This window comes from Amblyraja radiata, chromosome 29, assembly GCF_010909765.2.
Source record: "Amblyraja radiata isolate CabotCenter1 chromosome 29, sAmbRad1.1.pri, whole genome shotgun sequence".
Lineage (NCBI taxonomy): Eukaryota > Metazoa > Chordata > Chondrichthyes > Rajiformes > Rajidae > Amblyraja > Amblyraja radiata.
The window spans coordinates 33,379,333-33,396,561 of record NC_045984.1 but is presented as its reverse complement, the minus strand read 5'-3'; the positions used below and the strand labels follow the sequence as shown (position 1 = coordinate 33,396,561).

General features: G+C 48.1%; 1 protein-coding gene across 2 annotated transcripts in view; it reads left to right on the top strand.

Annotated features, from left to right (window-relative positions):
- tnfaip8l1 (TNF alpha induced protein 8 like 1) overlaps positions 1-15,773 on the top strand; it is a 39,721-nt gene extending 23,948 nt beyond the window's left edge. For both annotated transcript variants that reach the window (XM_033047263.1, XM_033047262.1), the window contains exon 2: positions 15,153-15,773. In XM_033047263.1, the coding sequence (XP_032903154.1) occupies positions 15,158-15,718 (561 nt within the window). In that variant the 5' untranslated portion in view covers positions 15,153-15,157 and the 3' untranslated portion in view covers positions 15,719-15,773. The remainder of the gene's footprint in view (positions 1-15,152) is intronic.
- Positions 15,774-17,229: the final 1,456 nt, after the last annotated feature.

Here is a 17,229-nt window from a genome sequence, read left to right as displayed (position 1 = left end):
CATCTGTGGAGAACATGGATAGGTGACGTTTCACAGAGTGCTGGAGTAACTCAGCGGGTCAGGCAGCATCTGTGGAGAACATGGATAGGTAACGTTTCACAGAGTGCTGGAGTAACTCAGTGGGTCAGGCAGCATCTGTGGAGAACATGGATAGATGACATTTCACAGAGTGCTGGAGTAACTCAGCGGGTCAGGCAGCATCTGTGGAGAACATGGATAGGTGACGTTTCACAGAGTGCTGGAGTAACTCAGTGGGTCAGGCAGCATCTGTGGAGAACATGGATAGGTGACGTTTCACAGAGTGCTGGAGTAACTCAGTGGGTCAGGCAGCATCTGTGGAGAACATGGATAGGTGACGTTTCACAGAGTGCTGGAGTAACTCAGTGGGTCAGGCAGCATCTGTGGGGAGCAAACGTTTTAAATGCGATGAATGGGATTCCTCATTCCATCATTATGACAGAGACTCAACAACATCACATGCAACTAAATGAGCATGTTCACAAAACAAATATGCCAAAGGTGTTTCACGTGAGTGTTATTGTGCAAAGAGTTTTCACCCAATCATTAAGGCAATATTTAGAGTACGTTTTCTGTAGCCTCTAGTGCATAGGTGGGGTAGAGACACATCGACAGCTCCGAACTAAACATTATTCCCGTGATTCCCTTCACCGTGTTTCTGTACACTGCGGACTGCTTGATTCCAATCGTGTATTGTCTTTCTGCCGACTGGGTAGCACGCAACAAGCAATAATCTAAACTAAAGGTGAAGTGGTCATTGAATGTGGATAGATTCAACGATGATTTTGAAATTATCGGCATTGGGGAAGACCAAGGATGTGGGTGAGAGTGAGTGGAACTATGCACAGGCGGGGTGGGGACAGACAGCAGAACAGTATTATTTGAGGAGTTTTTTGTCCAGGCACTTGTGTAGGGCAACATAAACCAGGGAGCTGGTGAATGAGATCAGGAGGGAGTTGTCATCTCTCCAGTTCACTGTTTAACCCAAGTAGGATTGTCTTGGAAAACTTGTCCAGAGTTAACGATGACTCAGGGAAGAGTTGTAGCAGCCAATGTTTTGAGGAAGGATATGTCAGGCAATGAAACAGAGGTGGATACGGTTTTAGTGATGTTATGGACTTAAGATGCAAAACACAATTCTGGCATCACACAAGAATAAGAGGTAAGCCATTAGGAACGATGATGAGGAAACACTTCTTCACACAGAGAGTTGTGAGTCTGTGGAATTCTCTGCCTCAGAGGGCGGTGGAGGCCGGTTCTCTGGATACTTTCAAGAGAGAGCTAGATAGGGCTCTTAAAAATAGCGGAGTCAGGGGATATGGGGAGAAGGCAGGAACGGGGTACTGATTGTAGATGATCAGGGGTATTGATTGGGGATGATCAGCCACGATAAAATTAAATGGCGGTGCTGGCTCGAAGGGCCCTATGGCCTCCTCCTGCACTTATTGTCTATGACACCAAGTTTGCAAATAGTCCTGTTCATTTTCAGACAGTTGCTGGTGAGAGAATGGAGGCCACCATGACCCTGGACTTCCACAAGTCTCCGACTTTGTTTGGATGTCGACCACGAGCAGGTCAATAGAAAGTGGACAAAATGCCCGAGGGATATCGCCACCTGATTACCAACTCCTATCAGCAGAATTACCGAAGAAGGGGCTCGACCCGAAACGTCACCCATTCCTTCTCTCCCCAGATACTGCCGGTCCCGCTGAGTTACTCCAGCATTTTGTGTCTATCTTCGGTTTAAACCAGCATCTGCAGTTCCTTCTTACACGGCACAATTACCAAAGTGTTTTCATGGCAACATCTCCAAAGTAAATGGAAATATAATCAACGTTCTCCATCTTCATATCGAGTCCACACACAAGATTAGAAGTTGTTCACCAGAGTTGAACGCACGTCTCGGCCATCTGCATACAATGGTGTCTGTCTTGTCACCTCTTGTGTGTGGTGATGGAAAGTTTGGTGGAAACAGGGCCGCGATCGACGTGAACGCTCTTGCCTTGACCCCATAATCAATGTTGATAATAGATATGACATGCCGGGAAACTTTCCTTCGAGTGGTGTAATGGAATTGCTGAAGGCTATCTTTCCCTGAGTTGATGAATTCCAAGGTGTTAAATTGCATTCTGAAAACAGTGGGTTGGTGATGTTTCCAGTGGTGTCTGTTATGTACACACTGACAAAGTTGGAAAACAAAAGAAAAAACAAAGAACTCTCCAGTGCGAGAGCAAGTTGGATAAACTTCTGTGGAAACTGATGGGAAGTTTGCGTTGTATTTTGTCCTTTTGCAGCCCAGCCTATTTGAGTTGTCCAGTGCCACGCTCCTGTGTCCAACCTCCTGTGTCCCATCCCTTCCTGTACAGTAGAGCCAGAGTGTCACATAGCATGGAAACAGGCCCTTCGGCCCAACTCATCCATGCTGGCCAAGATGCCCCATCGAAGCTAGTCCCATTTGTCCACATTTTCTCTCACCTTTCCTATCCATGTCCCCATCCAAGTGTATTGCAGATGTTGTTATTGTACCTGCCTCAAGTACCTCCTCTGGCAGCTCTTTTGGTAAACCCACTAATCTCTGAACATGAAAAGTTGCCCCTCAAATTCCTATTGCCCCTTTCCCCTCTAACCTGAAACCTTTTCCCAAACACTGTGTGCATTCACAGTCAGTTCCCCTCGTGGTTTTATACAGTTACATAAGACCACCTCAACCTCCTGCGCTCCAAGGAATTGAACTACAGCAGATTACTGTTCCAGCAGACAGATGCAGTGCAGGAGTTTCTGATATTTGGAACATGGTGTACAGTTCTAATCACAGTGCCATAGAAGGAAATTTCTACTAAAAGGGAGGAAGAAATTTCAACTAATCTAAGGAGCCATAATTAGCAAATCTCACTTTAAAATTTGGAAGAAATATCTTGGAAAATAAACATGAATCTTGGATATTTTCCAAGGCTAGACAGTTCAGTTTAGTTTATTGTCCGTGTACCGAAGTACATTGAAAAGCTTTTGTCGCGTGCTAACCAGTCAGTGGAAAGACAACGCATGATTACAAGCGACACAAAATGCTGGAGTAACTCAGCGGGTCAGGTAGCATCTGTGGAGTACATGGATAGGTGACGTTTCTGTCTGAAAAAGGTTCCCGACCTGAAACGTCACCTATCCATGTTCTCCACAGATGCTGCCTGACCCGCTGAGTTACTCCAGCACTATGTGAAACGTCACCTATCCATGTTCTCCACAGATGCTGCCTGACCCTCTGAGTTACTCCAGCACTGTGTGAAACGTCACCTATCCATGTTCTCCACAGATGCTGCCTGACCCTCTGAGTTACTCCAGCACTGTGTGAAACGTCACCTATCCATGTTCTCCACAGATGCTGCCTGACCCGCTGAGTTACTCCAGCACTGTGACTTTATTTTGTAAACCAGCATTTAAGGGCGGCACAGTGGTGCAGCGGTAGAGTTGCTGCCTCACAGCACCAAAGACTAGGGTTCAATCCTGACTACAGGTGCTGTCTGTACAGAGTTTGTGTGCTCGCCCTGCGTGGGTTTTCTCCAGGTGCTCTGATTTTCTCCCACACTCCAAAGAAGTAGAGGTTTGTAGGTTAATTAGTTCCTAATGTGTAGGATGGTGCTAGTGTACAGGTTGATCGCTGGCCAGTGCCGACTCGATGGGCCGAAGGGCCTGTTTTCCATTCTGTGTCTCTAGAGTCTAAAGCATCTGCAGTTCCCTTGTACCCACATCTCAAATGCCGCAAGCGTTGCTCAGTGTCACGTCACACACACACACTCTGGACCTCCCTGCCACACTGACCCCAGACATGATCCTGTTGCCACTGAGCCACGGTGGCACGAGCCATCCCACAGTTGTAGAAGACGGCAAGGTAGAACAACAAAGTATTTCCGTGAAGTCTGACGGTGTCCTGCGGGCAGGGGAAATATTTGCCAGACATGTTGCTGCCTGTTCCCCAACGAGCTGTTGTCATTCTAGAACCTGGCGTTTCACATATTGGCTCAGTGTTGTCTCAGCTCCCCTGGTGTCAAGATGAAGCAGATTAGTCTAGTTTAGCTTAGAGATACAGCACATAAACAGGCCCTTCGGCCCACCGACCAGCGATCACCCCTCACACTAACACTATCCTACACACACTAGGGACAATTTACATTGTATACCAGGCCAATTAACCTACAAACCTGTATGTTTTTGGAGTGTGGGAGGAAACTGGAGATCCCGGAGAAAATCCACGCAGGTCATGAGGAGGACATGCAAACTCCGTACAGACAGCATCCGTAGTTGGGATGGAACCCGGGTCTCTGGCGCCGTGAGGCAGCAACTCTACTGCTGCTCCACCGTGCTGCCCCACGACAACAAGTTGAACTTGCTTTTTATATTTGCCACCCTCAATGCTGGTGAACTGATACAGATACGGTTCTGGCAGGATATTGATCCATTGGGCATTGCAGCCACAAGGTTCTCCGCTGGCAAGTTTGTAGTTTTTGTTTTCATTTTAGTTCATTGTCACGTGTACCGAGCGAGGTTCAGTGCAAAGCTTTTTTTGGTGCAATCATAGAAACATAGAAAACAGGTGCAGGAGTAGGCCATTCGGCCCTTCGAGCCAGCACCGCCATTCAATATGATCATGGCTGATCATCCAACTCAATCAAGCCGTCAATAGTGTAAAGATGCAGGATAATAATAATAATAATGGATGGGATTTATATAGCGCCTTTCTAATACTCAAGGCGCTTTACATCGCATTATTCATTCACTCCTCAGTCACACTCGGTGGTGGTGAGCTACTTCTGTAGCCACAGCTGCCCTGGGGCAGACTGACGGAAGCGTGGCTGCCAATCTGCGCCTATGGCCCCTCCGACCACCACCAATCACTCACACACATTCACACACATTCACACACAGGCAAAGGTGGGTGAAGTGTCTTGCCCAAGGACACAACGACAGTATGCACTCCAAGCGGGATTCGAACCGGCTACCTTCCAGTTGCCAGCCGAACACTTAGCCCATTGTGCCATCTGTCGTTTAGTGCAAGATAAAGTCCGATTAAAGATAGTCCAAGGGCGTCCAATGTGGTAGAGAATAGCAAGGACTGCTCTCTCATTGATGATAGGATGGTTCTGTTGCCTAATAACAACTAAGAAGTAACTGTAGATAGACATAACATGCTGGAGTAACTCAGTGGGTCAGGCAGTATCTCTGGAGAAAAGGAATAGGTGATTTTCCGGGTGGGAACCCTTCTTCAGACAGAAGAAACTGTCCCTGAATCTGGAGGCATGAACTTTTTATTCCAAAAGCTAAAAAGTAGAAATGAAAAACCTAAAGTGAAAATGGTGCCAAAGAGAGAAGGAGATTTCTTCATCGCGAGGAACTGGGCTCTGAATTTGGGCTGCATTTGTGTGGAACCTTTTCTCTCTCATTCATTGGTAACTACAAACTTGAAAAGGAATAAGAAATTCACTCCTCAAACATTCTCCTCCATTTACTGATCCAATCTCGGCATTCCTATCTCGCTGAGGTGAACTTTTATCCATCTTATATCTTCGGGATTGTGTGGAATGGTCACTGGTCGGCACCGACTCGATGGGCCGAAGGGATTGTTTCCACGCTGTGTCTCCAAAGTCTAAAGCATCGGTGATTCTTACGTAAGGTCACAAGTGATAGGAGTAGAATTAGGCCATTTGGCCCATCGTCTATTCCGCCATTCAAATCATGGCTGATCTACCTCTCCCATCCTAACCCCATTCTCCTGCCTTCTCCCCATAACCCCTGACATCCGTACTAGTCAAGAATACTGCATCTATCTCTGCCTTAGAAATGTCAAAACATTTTGCTTCCACTGCCCTCTAAGGAAGTTCGAAAGACTCTTGTAGCTCAAGAGGAAAGAAAATATCTCATTGGGTTTAAATGGATGAACTTTTATTTTTAACCAGTGATCTAGTTTTAGGTTTTCTTCATAAAAGGGAACATCCTCCCGTTGTCCACCCTGTTTTGTAAGTCTAGTATAACTCTTAGTGCCACAATTGGGAGGATTAGTCTCGGCCCGTCTCTGGTCTTGATGTTCACTCATATCCATGACAACCTCTCTGTCCCTTCAGATAATTTGCCGTGAGGAAAGTCGACTTTATTCTCAGATTTCCCACACAGGAACGGCTGCTGGGCTATTTTTAGTTGAAGGAAGATAGAGCCCAGACAGTGATAGGAGGGTGATCAGAAAATGACATTAACACTGGAATAATGCTTCACTTAGGAATGTTGGTCTTAAAAACATCGCGTGATGGGAATTATATTTAAAGCTGCCTCCCCCTTGACTCTTCTGGGGTTTAGTTTAGTTTAGAGATACAGCGCGGAAACAGGCCCTTTGGCCCACCGGCTCCACGCCGACCAGAGATCCCCTCACATTAACACAATCACTATTAACACTAGTGTTGAAGAAAGAACTGCAGATTGTGGAAAAATCGAAGATAGACAAAAATGCTGGAGGAACTCAGTGGGTGAGGCAGCATCGATGGAGAGAAGAAATAGGTGACGTTTCGGGTCGAGACATCTTGGTTCTTGGTTCTTGGTCCTCCAAAATATTCCAAATGGAATGTAGAATGATGTCGGGGGAGGGGGGGGGGAGAAAGAAAGGAAGAGGAGGAGACAGTGGCTGTGGGAGAGCTGAGAAGGGGAGGGGAAGGAGGGAGAAAGGATGGACTATCTGAAATGAGGGAAGTCAATGTTCATACCGCTGGGGTGTAAACTACCCAAGTGAAATATGAGGTGCTGCTCCTCCAATTTGCGCTGGGCCTCACTATGGCCATGGAGGAGGCCCAGGCCAGAAAGGTCAGACTTAGAATGGGAGGGGGAGTTGAAGTGCTGAGCCACCGGGAGATCAGGTTGGTTATTGTGAACTGAGGTGTTGGGCGAAGCGATCGCCAAGCCTGCGCTTGGTCTCACCGGTGTAAAGAACCTACGTCTGTACGTCTTTGGAGTGTGGGAGGACACCGGAGCACCTGGAGGAAACCCACGCAGGTCACTGGGAGAACGGATAAACTCCGTACAGACAGCACCCGTAGTCAGGATCGAACGTGGTTCTCTGACGCTGTGAGGCAGCAACTCTACCGCTGCGCCACCATGCCGCCCACGATCATATAACATCTTAATATCCTCACCTCCCCAGAATCATATTCTAATGACCGAGAAACATTTTAGTGAACTGTTCCAGGTCTCCCACAAAGCCAGAAGTTCCTTACTGAGGTACATCAGAGCAAGTCCAACCAACATTGTCAATGTAATTACTGATCTTTGTGCCAAGAATCGCATTAAGCTCCTTGAGTACCCTTGGCATGTATTTAATGAACTACAAGTAGCTTATGGTGAGGTCATACACCACAGCTGTAGTCTTTCTAGTTGCAAATGTGAAAAACGTTAGGAAGAGGGGGACAAGGAAAGGGAAAAGAAAGAGATTCATAGGGCAGAATTATCAATCACTCTTGAAGCTGCTTAGCGCTAGAGTCCAAAATACTTCAAACTCTCAGCTGACACCACATGGTCAGCTGTTATCAGGCAACTGAACCATTCTACCACAACCAGAGATGAACTACTATCTACCTCTTTGGTGACCCTCGGACTGTCCATGATCGGACTCTGCTGGCTTTACCTTGCACTAAACGTTATTCCCTTATCCTGTATCTGTACACTGTCGACGGCTCGATTGTAATCATGTATTGTCTTTCCGCTGACTGGATAGCACGCAACAAAAAGCGTTGCACTGTACCTCTGTACACGTGACAGTAAACTGAACTCAACCTACGTAAAGTAACAATGCTAATACCTGAACGTGTGGGGAGGATTGGATAAATGTGACTGATCCCTGCACTCTAGAGGGTGAATGAAAACTATATAATGGGCAAAGTTTATAACAAATCCAACTAATTAAGTGACCTCCAAGTGTTGCTTTTTTCAGGAAAAGTGCCCAGGTTTTACTGCAACACTCCTCTGGGTTCGGTCTCTTCTGCTTTTAAAAAGACTATTTACTGTTAGATGTTTCATGTACAACCAACTTTGTTCTGTCGAACATTCTACCCAACCACCAATGCATTAGTGTTGTCAGTAAAAACTCTGAAAAACAGAAAACAAGCATCAGATGAGGGAGCGTCCACGGCAACAGAATCTGTTGTCAATATACACGTCCTTTCATCAGACCTGTTTTTATAACTACATCAAGAAGCCTATCAGATGAGATGAAATCATCGGCAAACTCTTCACAAGGCATTTAAAGAAGCAGAGGATGTAGGAATGGAGCAACGGAGAAACGGCCAATGGCCAGTGAGGGGCTGAGGTTTGTCGGCAGTAACGTGACTCTAAGGGCAACAGTCCATGGACCTGTTTGTGGATTATTGCCGTAAGCAGCGGACAGCATAACATAACTTGGGACTGAGATGAGGAAAAACTTCTTCACCCAGAGAGTTGTGAATCTGTGGAATTCTCTGCCACAGAAGGCAGTGGAGGCCAATTCATTGGATGTGTTCAAGAGAGAGTTAGATTTAGCTCTTAGGGCTAACGGAATCAAGGGATATGGGGAGAAAGCAGGAACAGGGTACTGATTCTGGATGATCAGTCATGATCATATTGAATGGTGGTGCTGGTTCGAGGGGCCGAATGGCCTACTCCTGCACCTATTTTCTATGTTATAGGAGTGGAATTAGGCCATTCAGCCCATCTCCCCATAACCGCGGACACCACGTCATGTGTTGACCAGGGTCCTATGTTGCCGGCAGATGTTATTGTTCTGCTTGAAGGAGAACATAAAAAGTAGGGAAAATATCATTGCTAAGTCAGGCCAGGATTCATGAGGGCATGCGTTTAATGATAAGACATAGGAGCAGAATTAGGCCATTCAGCACATTGAGTCAACACCCTCATACAATCATGGCTGATCTATTTTTCCTTATCAATCCCATTCTCATGCCTTCGCCCTGTGACCTTTCGTGCCCTTCCTAGTCATGAACCTATCAATCTCTGCCATTAAAATAGCCAATAGCTAGCTCTACATCGGTTAAACAATGAGCATCTTGTAAGTCACATGTCCTTGCCAGGCTTGCTCTGAAAATCGAAGGTAGACAAAAATGCTGGAGAAACTCAGCGGGTGCAGCAGCATCTATGGAGCGGAGGAAATAGGTAACGTTTCGGGCTGAAACCCTGAAGGAAATAGGCAACGTTTCGGGCCGAAACTCAGAAGGGTTTCGGGCCGAAACGTTGCCTATTTCCTTCGCTCCATAGATGCTGCTGCACCCGCTGAGTTTCTCCAGCATTTTTGTCCACCTTCGATTTTCCAGCATCTGCAGTTCCTTCTTCAACACATTGCTCTGTAGGTAACTGAGTTATAAACAAGTGGTTGGATGCTCTGTAACACTCCATTCCTGTCAGTAAGCAAGGAACTGGGTTCCGCTGAATGCTGGTGTTGATGCTTATTGTTCACCAATGAAGTTTCACACATGCTGTGTGGAAAGGAACTGCAGATGTTGGTATATACGGATGATAATAATAATAATAATGGATGGGATTTATATAGCGCCTTTCTAATACTCAAGGCGCTTTACATCGCATTATTCATTCACTCCTTAGTCACAGTCGGTGGTGGTAAGCTACTTCTGTAGCCACAGCTGCCTTGGGGCAGACTGACGGAAGCGTGGCTGCCAATCTGCGCCTACGGCCCCTCCGACCACCACCAATCACTCACACACATTCACACACAGGCAAAGGTGGGTCTTGCCCAAGGACACAACGACAGTATGCACTCCAAGCGTGATTCGAACCGGCTACCTTCCGGTTGCCAGCCGAACACTTAGCCCATTGTGCCATCTGTCATCCCATCCGATGATAGACACAGAGTGCTGGAGTAACTCAGCGGGTCAGGCAGCATCTGTGGAGAACATGGATAGGTGACGTTTCACAGAGTGCTGGAGTAACTCAGCGGGTCAGGCAGCATCTGTGGAGAACATGGATAGGTGACGTTTCACAGAGTGCTGGAGTAACTCAGCGGGTCAGGCAGCATCTGTGGAGAACATGGATAGGTGACGTTTCACAGAGTGCTGGAGTAACTCAGTGGGTCAGGCAGCATCTGTGGAGTAAAGGAACGGGTGACATTTTGGGTCGGGACCAGGCCAGTTTCCTGCTGGTCGCTAAATGACCTGGAAATGATGACGAGGGATATCTAATGAGGACAAAACAGCTGAATGCAATTTGTACACTAAACACACACACATGGGTCCGATTACTCAACACTGTTATATAAACATTGCAGACTGAAGATAGAAAGCACAAACTTGCATCAGTATAGTACATAATCTTAGTATTTCCCAAAGCCAACAAAGCATTTAACGTGCATTTAGGACATCCAGTACTCAGTATATCACACAGCGGTCCCCTGTACAGGAACATGGCAGCAACTAGTTACTCCAGGGATACATAATGGCTTGGACCCCAATTTTTAAGGCAGTGACGGATAGATTCCTGATTAGTGCGGGTGTCAGGGGTTATGGGGAGAAGGCAGGAGAATGGGGTTAGGGGGGAGAGATAGATCAGCCATGATTGAATGGCGGAGTAGACTTGATGGGCCGAATGGCCTAATTCTACTCCTATTCCTTATGACCTTAAAGGTCAAGTGTGTAATTATCATCTGAAGTGGAACAAAGACATTCATTCTTTCTGCAGCTTTGCCGCAGCTAAGTTATTGCATCGTTGTTTATTGTTTATTGATTAGTCACACCAGGTAACCAGGTCATCACTGAATCAGTCAAAGTGCAGAGTCCATCCTTATGCAGACTCCATAGCAGATTGATATTGAGATAGGACTGTGGTTATGGTAAGAAGCTGTGCTTGAATCTGGACATCATGATTCTCGGGCTCCTGCACCACTGCAGTGAGATGAGAAGATTGCCAGATGGTGCGAGTCTGATATCAGCTGCCTTCTTGAGGCATCCCTTCCTAAATTGCTGGATGCGCAGCGGCAGAGACCCGGGTTCAACCCCCACTACAGGTGCTGTCTGTATGGAGTTTGTATGTTCTCCCCGTGATCTGTGTGGGTTTTCTCCAGGTGCTCGGGTCTCCCCCCACTCTCCAAAGACATACAGGTTTGTAGGTTAATTGGCTTCTGTAAATTGTTGCTCGTGTGTGTGTGTGGAATAGAACTAGTGTACAGATGAACGTTGGTGGGCATGGACCCGGTGGGCCGAAGGGCCTGTTGTATCTCTAAACTAAACTGTAAAGTAAAGATCACATCAACTGTTGTGAATTTTTTTAACTGAAATTGCCAGGGCCGGATTTACCTATAAACTAGACAAGCTTAAGCTTAGGGCCTCGAGGTCTAGGGGGGCCTCCGGCCAAGGCAGAACACCTACCGTTCAACCCTGGGTGGCCCCCCTCTCCATCTCCCCCCGCTATCCGTGTCCGGGCCGCCGGTCTCCGCTCGCTCCTCATCCGCCGGCACGGCACGGCACGGCACGGCACGGCACGGCAGGCCGCCTTACACATGCGCACAACCACGGCCAGCACATCATCGGCCGCCCTGCGCATGCGCACTGCAACGGCAACTGGTTGGCGCTGGGCACTTTCTCCCTCGCTTTGAATTGTGGGAGATAGAAACATAGAAACATAGACAATAGGTGCAGGAGTAGGCCATTCGGCCCTTCGAGCCTGCACCGCCATTCAATATGATCATGGCTGATCATCCAACTCAGTATCCCGTACCTGCCTTCTCTCCATACCCTCTGATCCCCTTAGCCACAAGGGCCACATCTAACTACCTCTTAAATATAGCCAATGAACTGGCCTCAACTACCCTCTGTGGCAGGGAGTTCCAGAGATTCACCACTCTCTGTGTGAAAAAAAGTTCTTCTCATCTCGGTTTTAAAGGATTTCCCCCTTATCCTTAAGCTGTGACCCCTTGTCCTGGACTTCCCCAACATCGGGAACAATCTTCCTGCATCTAGCCTGTCCAACCCCTTAAGAATTTTGTAAGTTTCTATAAGATCCCCTCTCAATCTCCTAAATTCTAGAGAGTATAAACCAAGTCTATCCAGTCTTTCTTCATAAGACAGTCCTGACATCCCAGGAATCAGTCTGGTGAACCTTCTCTGCACTCCCTCTATGGCAATAATGTCCTTCCTCAGATTAGGAGACCAAAACTGTACGCAATACTCCAGGTGTGGTCTCACCAAGACCCTGTACAACTGCAGTAGAACCTCCCTGCTCCTATACTCAAATCCTTTTGCTATGAAAGCTAACATACCATTCGCTTTCTTCACTGCCTGCTGCACCTGCATGCCTACTTTCAATGACTGGTGTACCATGACACCCAGGTCTCGTTGCATCTCCCCTTTTCCTAATCGGCCACCATTTAGATAATAGTCTGCTTTCCTGTTTTTGCCACCATGGCCCCCATGGCTGTCCGGTCGCTGGGGGCCTCACAAGTGGAACAGCTTAGGGCCTCTCTTCATCTAAATCCGGCACTGAAATTGTGTTGAGGGATGAGTTTGGGGAGAAGATGTTGTAGTTGGCACCTGGTTAGAAGGTGTGTAGGGAACATAACGGTTGCACTGTCAGGCTCCATTCTACATGTATCTATGGTGCTGTGTTTGTGGTCTCTGCAATAGTCCCCGGTTATTTCTCAGCCGGCTTTTCACCAGGGATGAGGTGCTTATGTCAACGACACAGTTTCTGGATTGCAGCTAATGATTACATGGAACTGCGGGGCTTCCCCTGTGGTTTCAACAACCAAATCACATTCTCAGTGGCTGCTGGCGTCCGTCCAATCTCCCTGCTCTTCCCCCTCATTGTCCATCGGCCAGGTACACACCAAGCATGATTTGGGAAATGTTCCCTGAAGTTGCAATATGCTGGTGTGTTCGATGCTGCATCTGTGCTGCATGCTCCACCTGTGCTGCATGCTCCACCTGTGCTGCATGCTCTACCTGTGCTGCATGCTCCACCTGTGCTGCATGCTCCACCTGTGCTGCATGCTCCACCTGTGCTGCATGCTCCATCTGTGCTGCATGCTCCATCTGTGCTGCATGCTTCATCTGTGCTGCATGCTTCATCTGTGCTGCATGCTCTACCTGTGCTGCATGCTCCACCTGTGCTGCATGCTCCACCTGTGCTGCATGCTCCACCTGTGCTGCATGCTCCACCTGTGCTGCATGCTCCACCTGTGCTGCATGCTCCACCTGTGCTGCATGCTCCATCTGTGCTGCATGCTCTACCTGTGCTGCATGCTTCATCTGTGCTGCATGCTCCATCTGTGCTGCATGCTTCATCTGTGCTGCATGCTCTACCTGTGCTGCATGCTCCACCTGTGCTGCATGCTCCACCTGTGCTGCATGCTCCACCTGTGCTGCATGCTCCACCTGTGCTGCATGCTCCATCTGTGCTGCATGCTCCACCTGTGCTGCATGCTCCATCTGTGCTGCATGCTCCACCTGTGCTGCATGCTTCATCTGTGCTGCATGTTCAGAAATCGATGGGAACATCTTTCACAGTTCTGGCATTGAATCTTTGCAGCTTTTGCACAGCCGTGAATGGAACGTCTAGGCTTCAACTGATAAATCATCTTGGACCTGATGGTTACTGGAGGCTCTGATGCCAAAACTGCTGTTAAATGAGTTCACCAATTGGCCTGGTGTCCACCTCCCACCACTTGGGCTTGGTCGGTTAATTCAGCCAACCAGCACAAGCAATCAAGTGAGCCCCAAACCTTCCCAACAAAGGACAAGTGTTCACAAGGTCATATGTGATAGGAGCAGAATTAGGCCATTCAGCCAATCAAGTCTACTCCGCCATTCAATCATGGCTGATCTATCTCTCCTAACCCCATTCTCCTGCCTTCTCCCCATAACCCCTGACTACGCACTAATCAAGAATTTATCTTGGTCTCCACAGCCTTCTGTGGCAAAGAATTCCACAGATTCACCACCCTCTGACTAAAGAAATTGGATGTATTCAAGGAGAGTTAGATATGGGGTGGGAGATTGCAACCTTCAAGTGGTCCGCCCTGTTTCAACTAATGCAATCAACCCGGCGTACACAATCAAATGAGATTAAATAGAACAAGTTGTCCTACAACTTTAGGTTGTGCACGCCACACACAAGAAGAGAAGAAGAGTTAGAAATATCTCTTAGGGCTAACAGAATCAAGGGATATGGGGAGAAAGCAGGAACGGGATACTGATTTTGGATGATCAGCCAGAATCATTTTGAATGGCGGTGCTGGCTCGAAGGGCCGAATGGCCTACTGCTGCACCTATTTTCTATGTTTCTCATCTCCTTCCTAAAGGAACATCCTTTAATTCTGTGGCTATGACCTCTAGTCCTAGACTCTCCCACTAGTGGAAACATCCTCTCCACATCCACTCTATACGAGTGAGTTTTTAGGCTCGCTCTAAAAATTTAAGGCAGTTTGTCTCAGTTCCATTTGTGGTACGCGAGGTGGAATCACAAGAGAGAATATCCGCCATTGGCCACCGTCCTTGCTGGTGGGTACTGACGTGTGTTGGGAACCATCCAGATCCACCGTCTCTGTTGGACCGCTCACGATTCATTGCCCAGTGACCATTGGCCTGAGATGGGCATGGCCCTCTCCCATCGGGCAAAAGGTACAGAAGTGTGAAAACGCACACCTCCAGATTCAGGGACAGTTTCTTCCCAGCTGTTATCAGGCAACTGAACCATCCTACCACAACCAGAGCGCAGTCCTGAACTACTATCTACCTCATTGGTGACCCTCAGACTATCCTTGATCGGACTTTGCTGGCTTTACCTTGCACTAAACATTATTCCATTATCATGTATCTATACACTGTAAATGGCTCGATTGTAATCATGTATTGTCTTTCCACTGACTGGTTAGCACGCAACAAAAGCTTTTCACTGTACCTCGGTACACGTGACAATAAACTAAACTGAACTGAAAGCTCACAAAGGTGATTTGTGTCCCATTAAATGATGATAAAGACATTATCAAGAGCAGTGTGGCTTGGTGGGTTTATGGGCACGTGAACCGAGGTACAGTGAAAAGCTTTGTGAACCCTAACCCTAAACTAAACAATGTCTAATTTGGAAATGGTATGCTTTGTTTTGCGCAGAGACGATGGATGTCTTCAACACCAGGAGCTTGGCCATGCAGGCACAGAAGAAGTTGCTGGGCAAGATGGCCAACAAAGGCATGGCCAACATCTTCATCGATGACACGAGTAGCGATGTCCTGGACGAACTGTACCAGGTGACCAAGGAGTACACCAAAAACAAGAAGGAAGCACAGAAGGTGGTCAAAAACCTGATCAAGGTGGTGATCAAACTGGGGGTTCTGTATCGCAACAACCAGTTCAACGCTGAGGAGCTGGCACTGGTGGACAGGTTCCGTAAGAAGGTCCACCAGCTGGCCATGACGGCCGTCAGTTTCCACCAGATTGACTTCACTTTTGACCGGCGGATTCTGGCCGGCATCTTGAACGAGTGCAGGGAGTTGCTGCACCAGACCATTAACCGGCACCTGACCGCCAAGTCCCACGGCCGGGTCAACCACATCTTCAACCACTTTGCAGACTGCGAATTTCTGGCCGCCCTCTATGGACCCCTGGAGCCGTACCGTGCCCACGTACAGAAGCTGTGTGATGGGCTGAACAAGATGCTGGAGGATGGGAATATCTGACCACTGCCTTGGCAGGGATGACTGAGTGGGTTTACTGTGGGGGGGGGGGGGGGGGGGGGGGGGGGGGGGGGGGGGGGGGGGGGGGGGGGGGGGATGGGGGGGATACTTGTTTGGATGAGGCATCTTTACTGTGGGCAGTTATGGGCAACACCAAGGCATTGAACTGTGGTTTGTGTTCTCCCACACCTGCTTACAAGGTGTGCAGGAACCATAACTATTGTACTGTGAAAGTCCAGACTGAATCCTGAGCCTTTGCCTCCACTGACCAGGACATTTGACAGATGGGTCAGGGATTCTCCTGATCTGTCTCATGTCCCGGTTTTAACTTTAAAAACCCATGACCTTTGCCATGTGTGCGGGGGTGAGATGGCTGGATATGTGGGGATTAATCTGGGATTGGGCAGGAGGTCCAGACATAGGGGGTCTGGATCACCAGGCAGATAGATCGAGGACAAGATCAGGCCGTATTCCCTCGCTCCGTCCACACGCATGTGAGTGAGTTACAGGACACTGAGGCACCTTCAGCCAGTGGTGAAGCCGTTGAGGGAAAGAGGGAGGTGTCAGATTAGATCGTGGGGAGGGAGAGTGAGACAGAGCTAGTACATTAATGACGTGTGTCCACCACAAACCACTAGATTGTCCTACATTGGCGAAGCCCTAGGTCTCGAGATGGATCAGAACGTGTAACCTGAAGCCACCAACTGAAACTGAACTCTGCTGTTCCTGGCCTCGACCTGACAAGTTTATCCCTTACAACAGAATGATGCGGCGTGTACATCTGATGGTGCAATGCTATTTATGGCTCTGCAGGATTACCGTCAACTTTGAGAGCGCCAAGTTTGTGTACGATTGGCTGTTTGGATCCAGAATCTAGTGTTTTATGTGTCTCTTTGAAGTGTCTTGTATTGGTTTTCTGCATCTGTCTTGTGAAGTGGTTTCTCTGTGGTTCTAAATCACATCTGTTCCTTGGTTATTTGTACAATAAAGTCACACTGAGGGAAAAGTGAGCAAATTCCATCACCCCCCCCCCGTTAAGCTGCTGGCCCCGTGGACAACGAGACGCTGAGATATTTTACCGAGCCACATGCCAGCTGGTTTCAGAAGGTTAGAGGTGATAGGAGTAGAATTAGGCCATCGAGTCTACTCCGCCATTCACTCGTGGCTGACCTATCCCCCCTTCCAAATCCCATTCTCCTTCCCCCCCCCCCCCCCCCCCCCCCCCCCCACCCATAACCCCTGACTCCTCTTTCCATCAGTAAGCTGCTCCTCAGCGGTAGAGTTGCTGCCTTGCAGCGCCAGAGACCTGCGTTCCATCCTGACTACGGGATGTACTGAGGACCTCCTGCAGTTAGTTGGAAAGTGGAGGAGTTCAGGAAAGTCATTCCCACTGCAGATAGACACAAAATGCTGGAGTAACTCAGCGAGACAGGCAGCATCTCTGGAGAGAAGGAATGGGTGACGTTTCAGATCGAGACCCTTCTTCAGATTGATGGAAGGGAAGAGGGAGATAC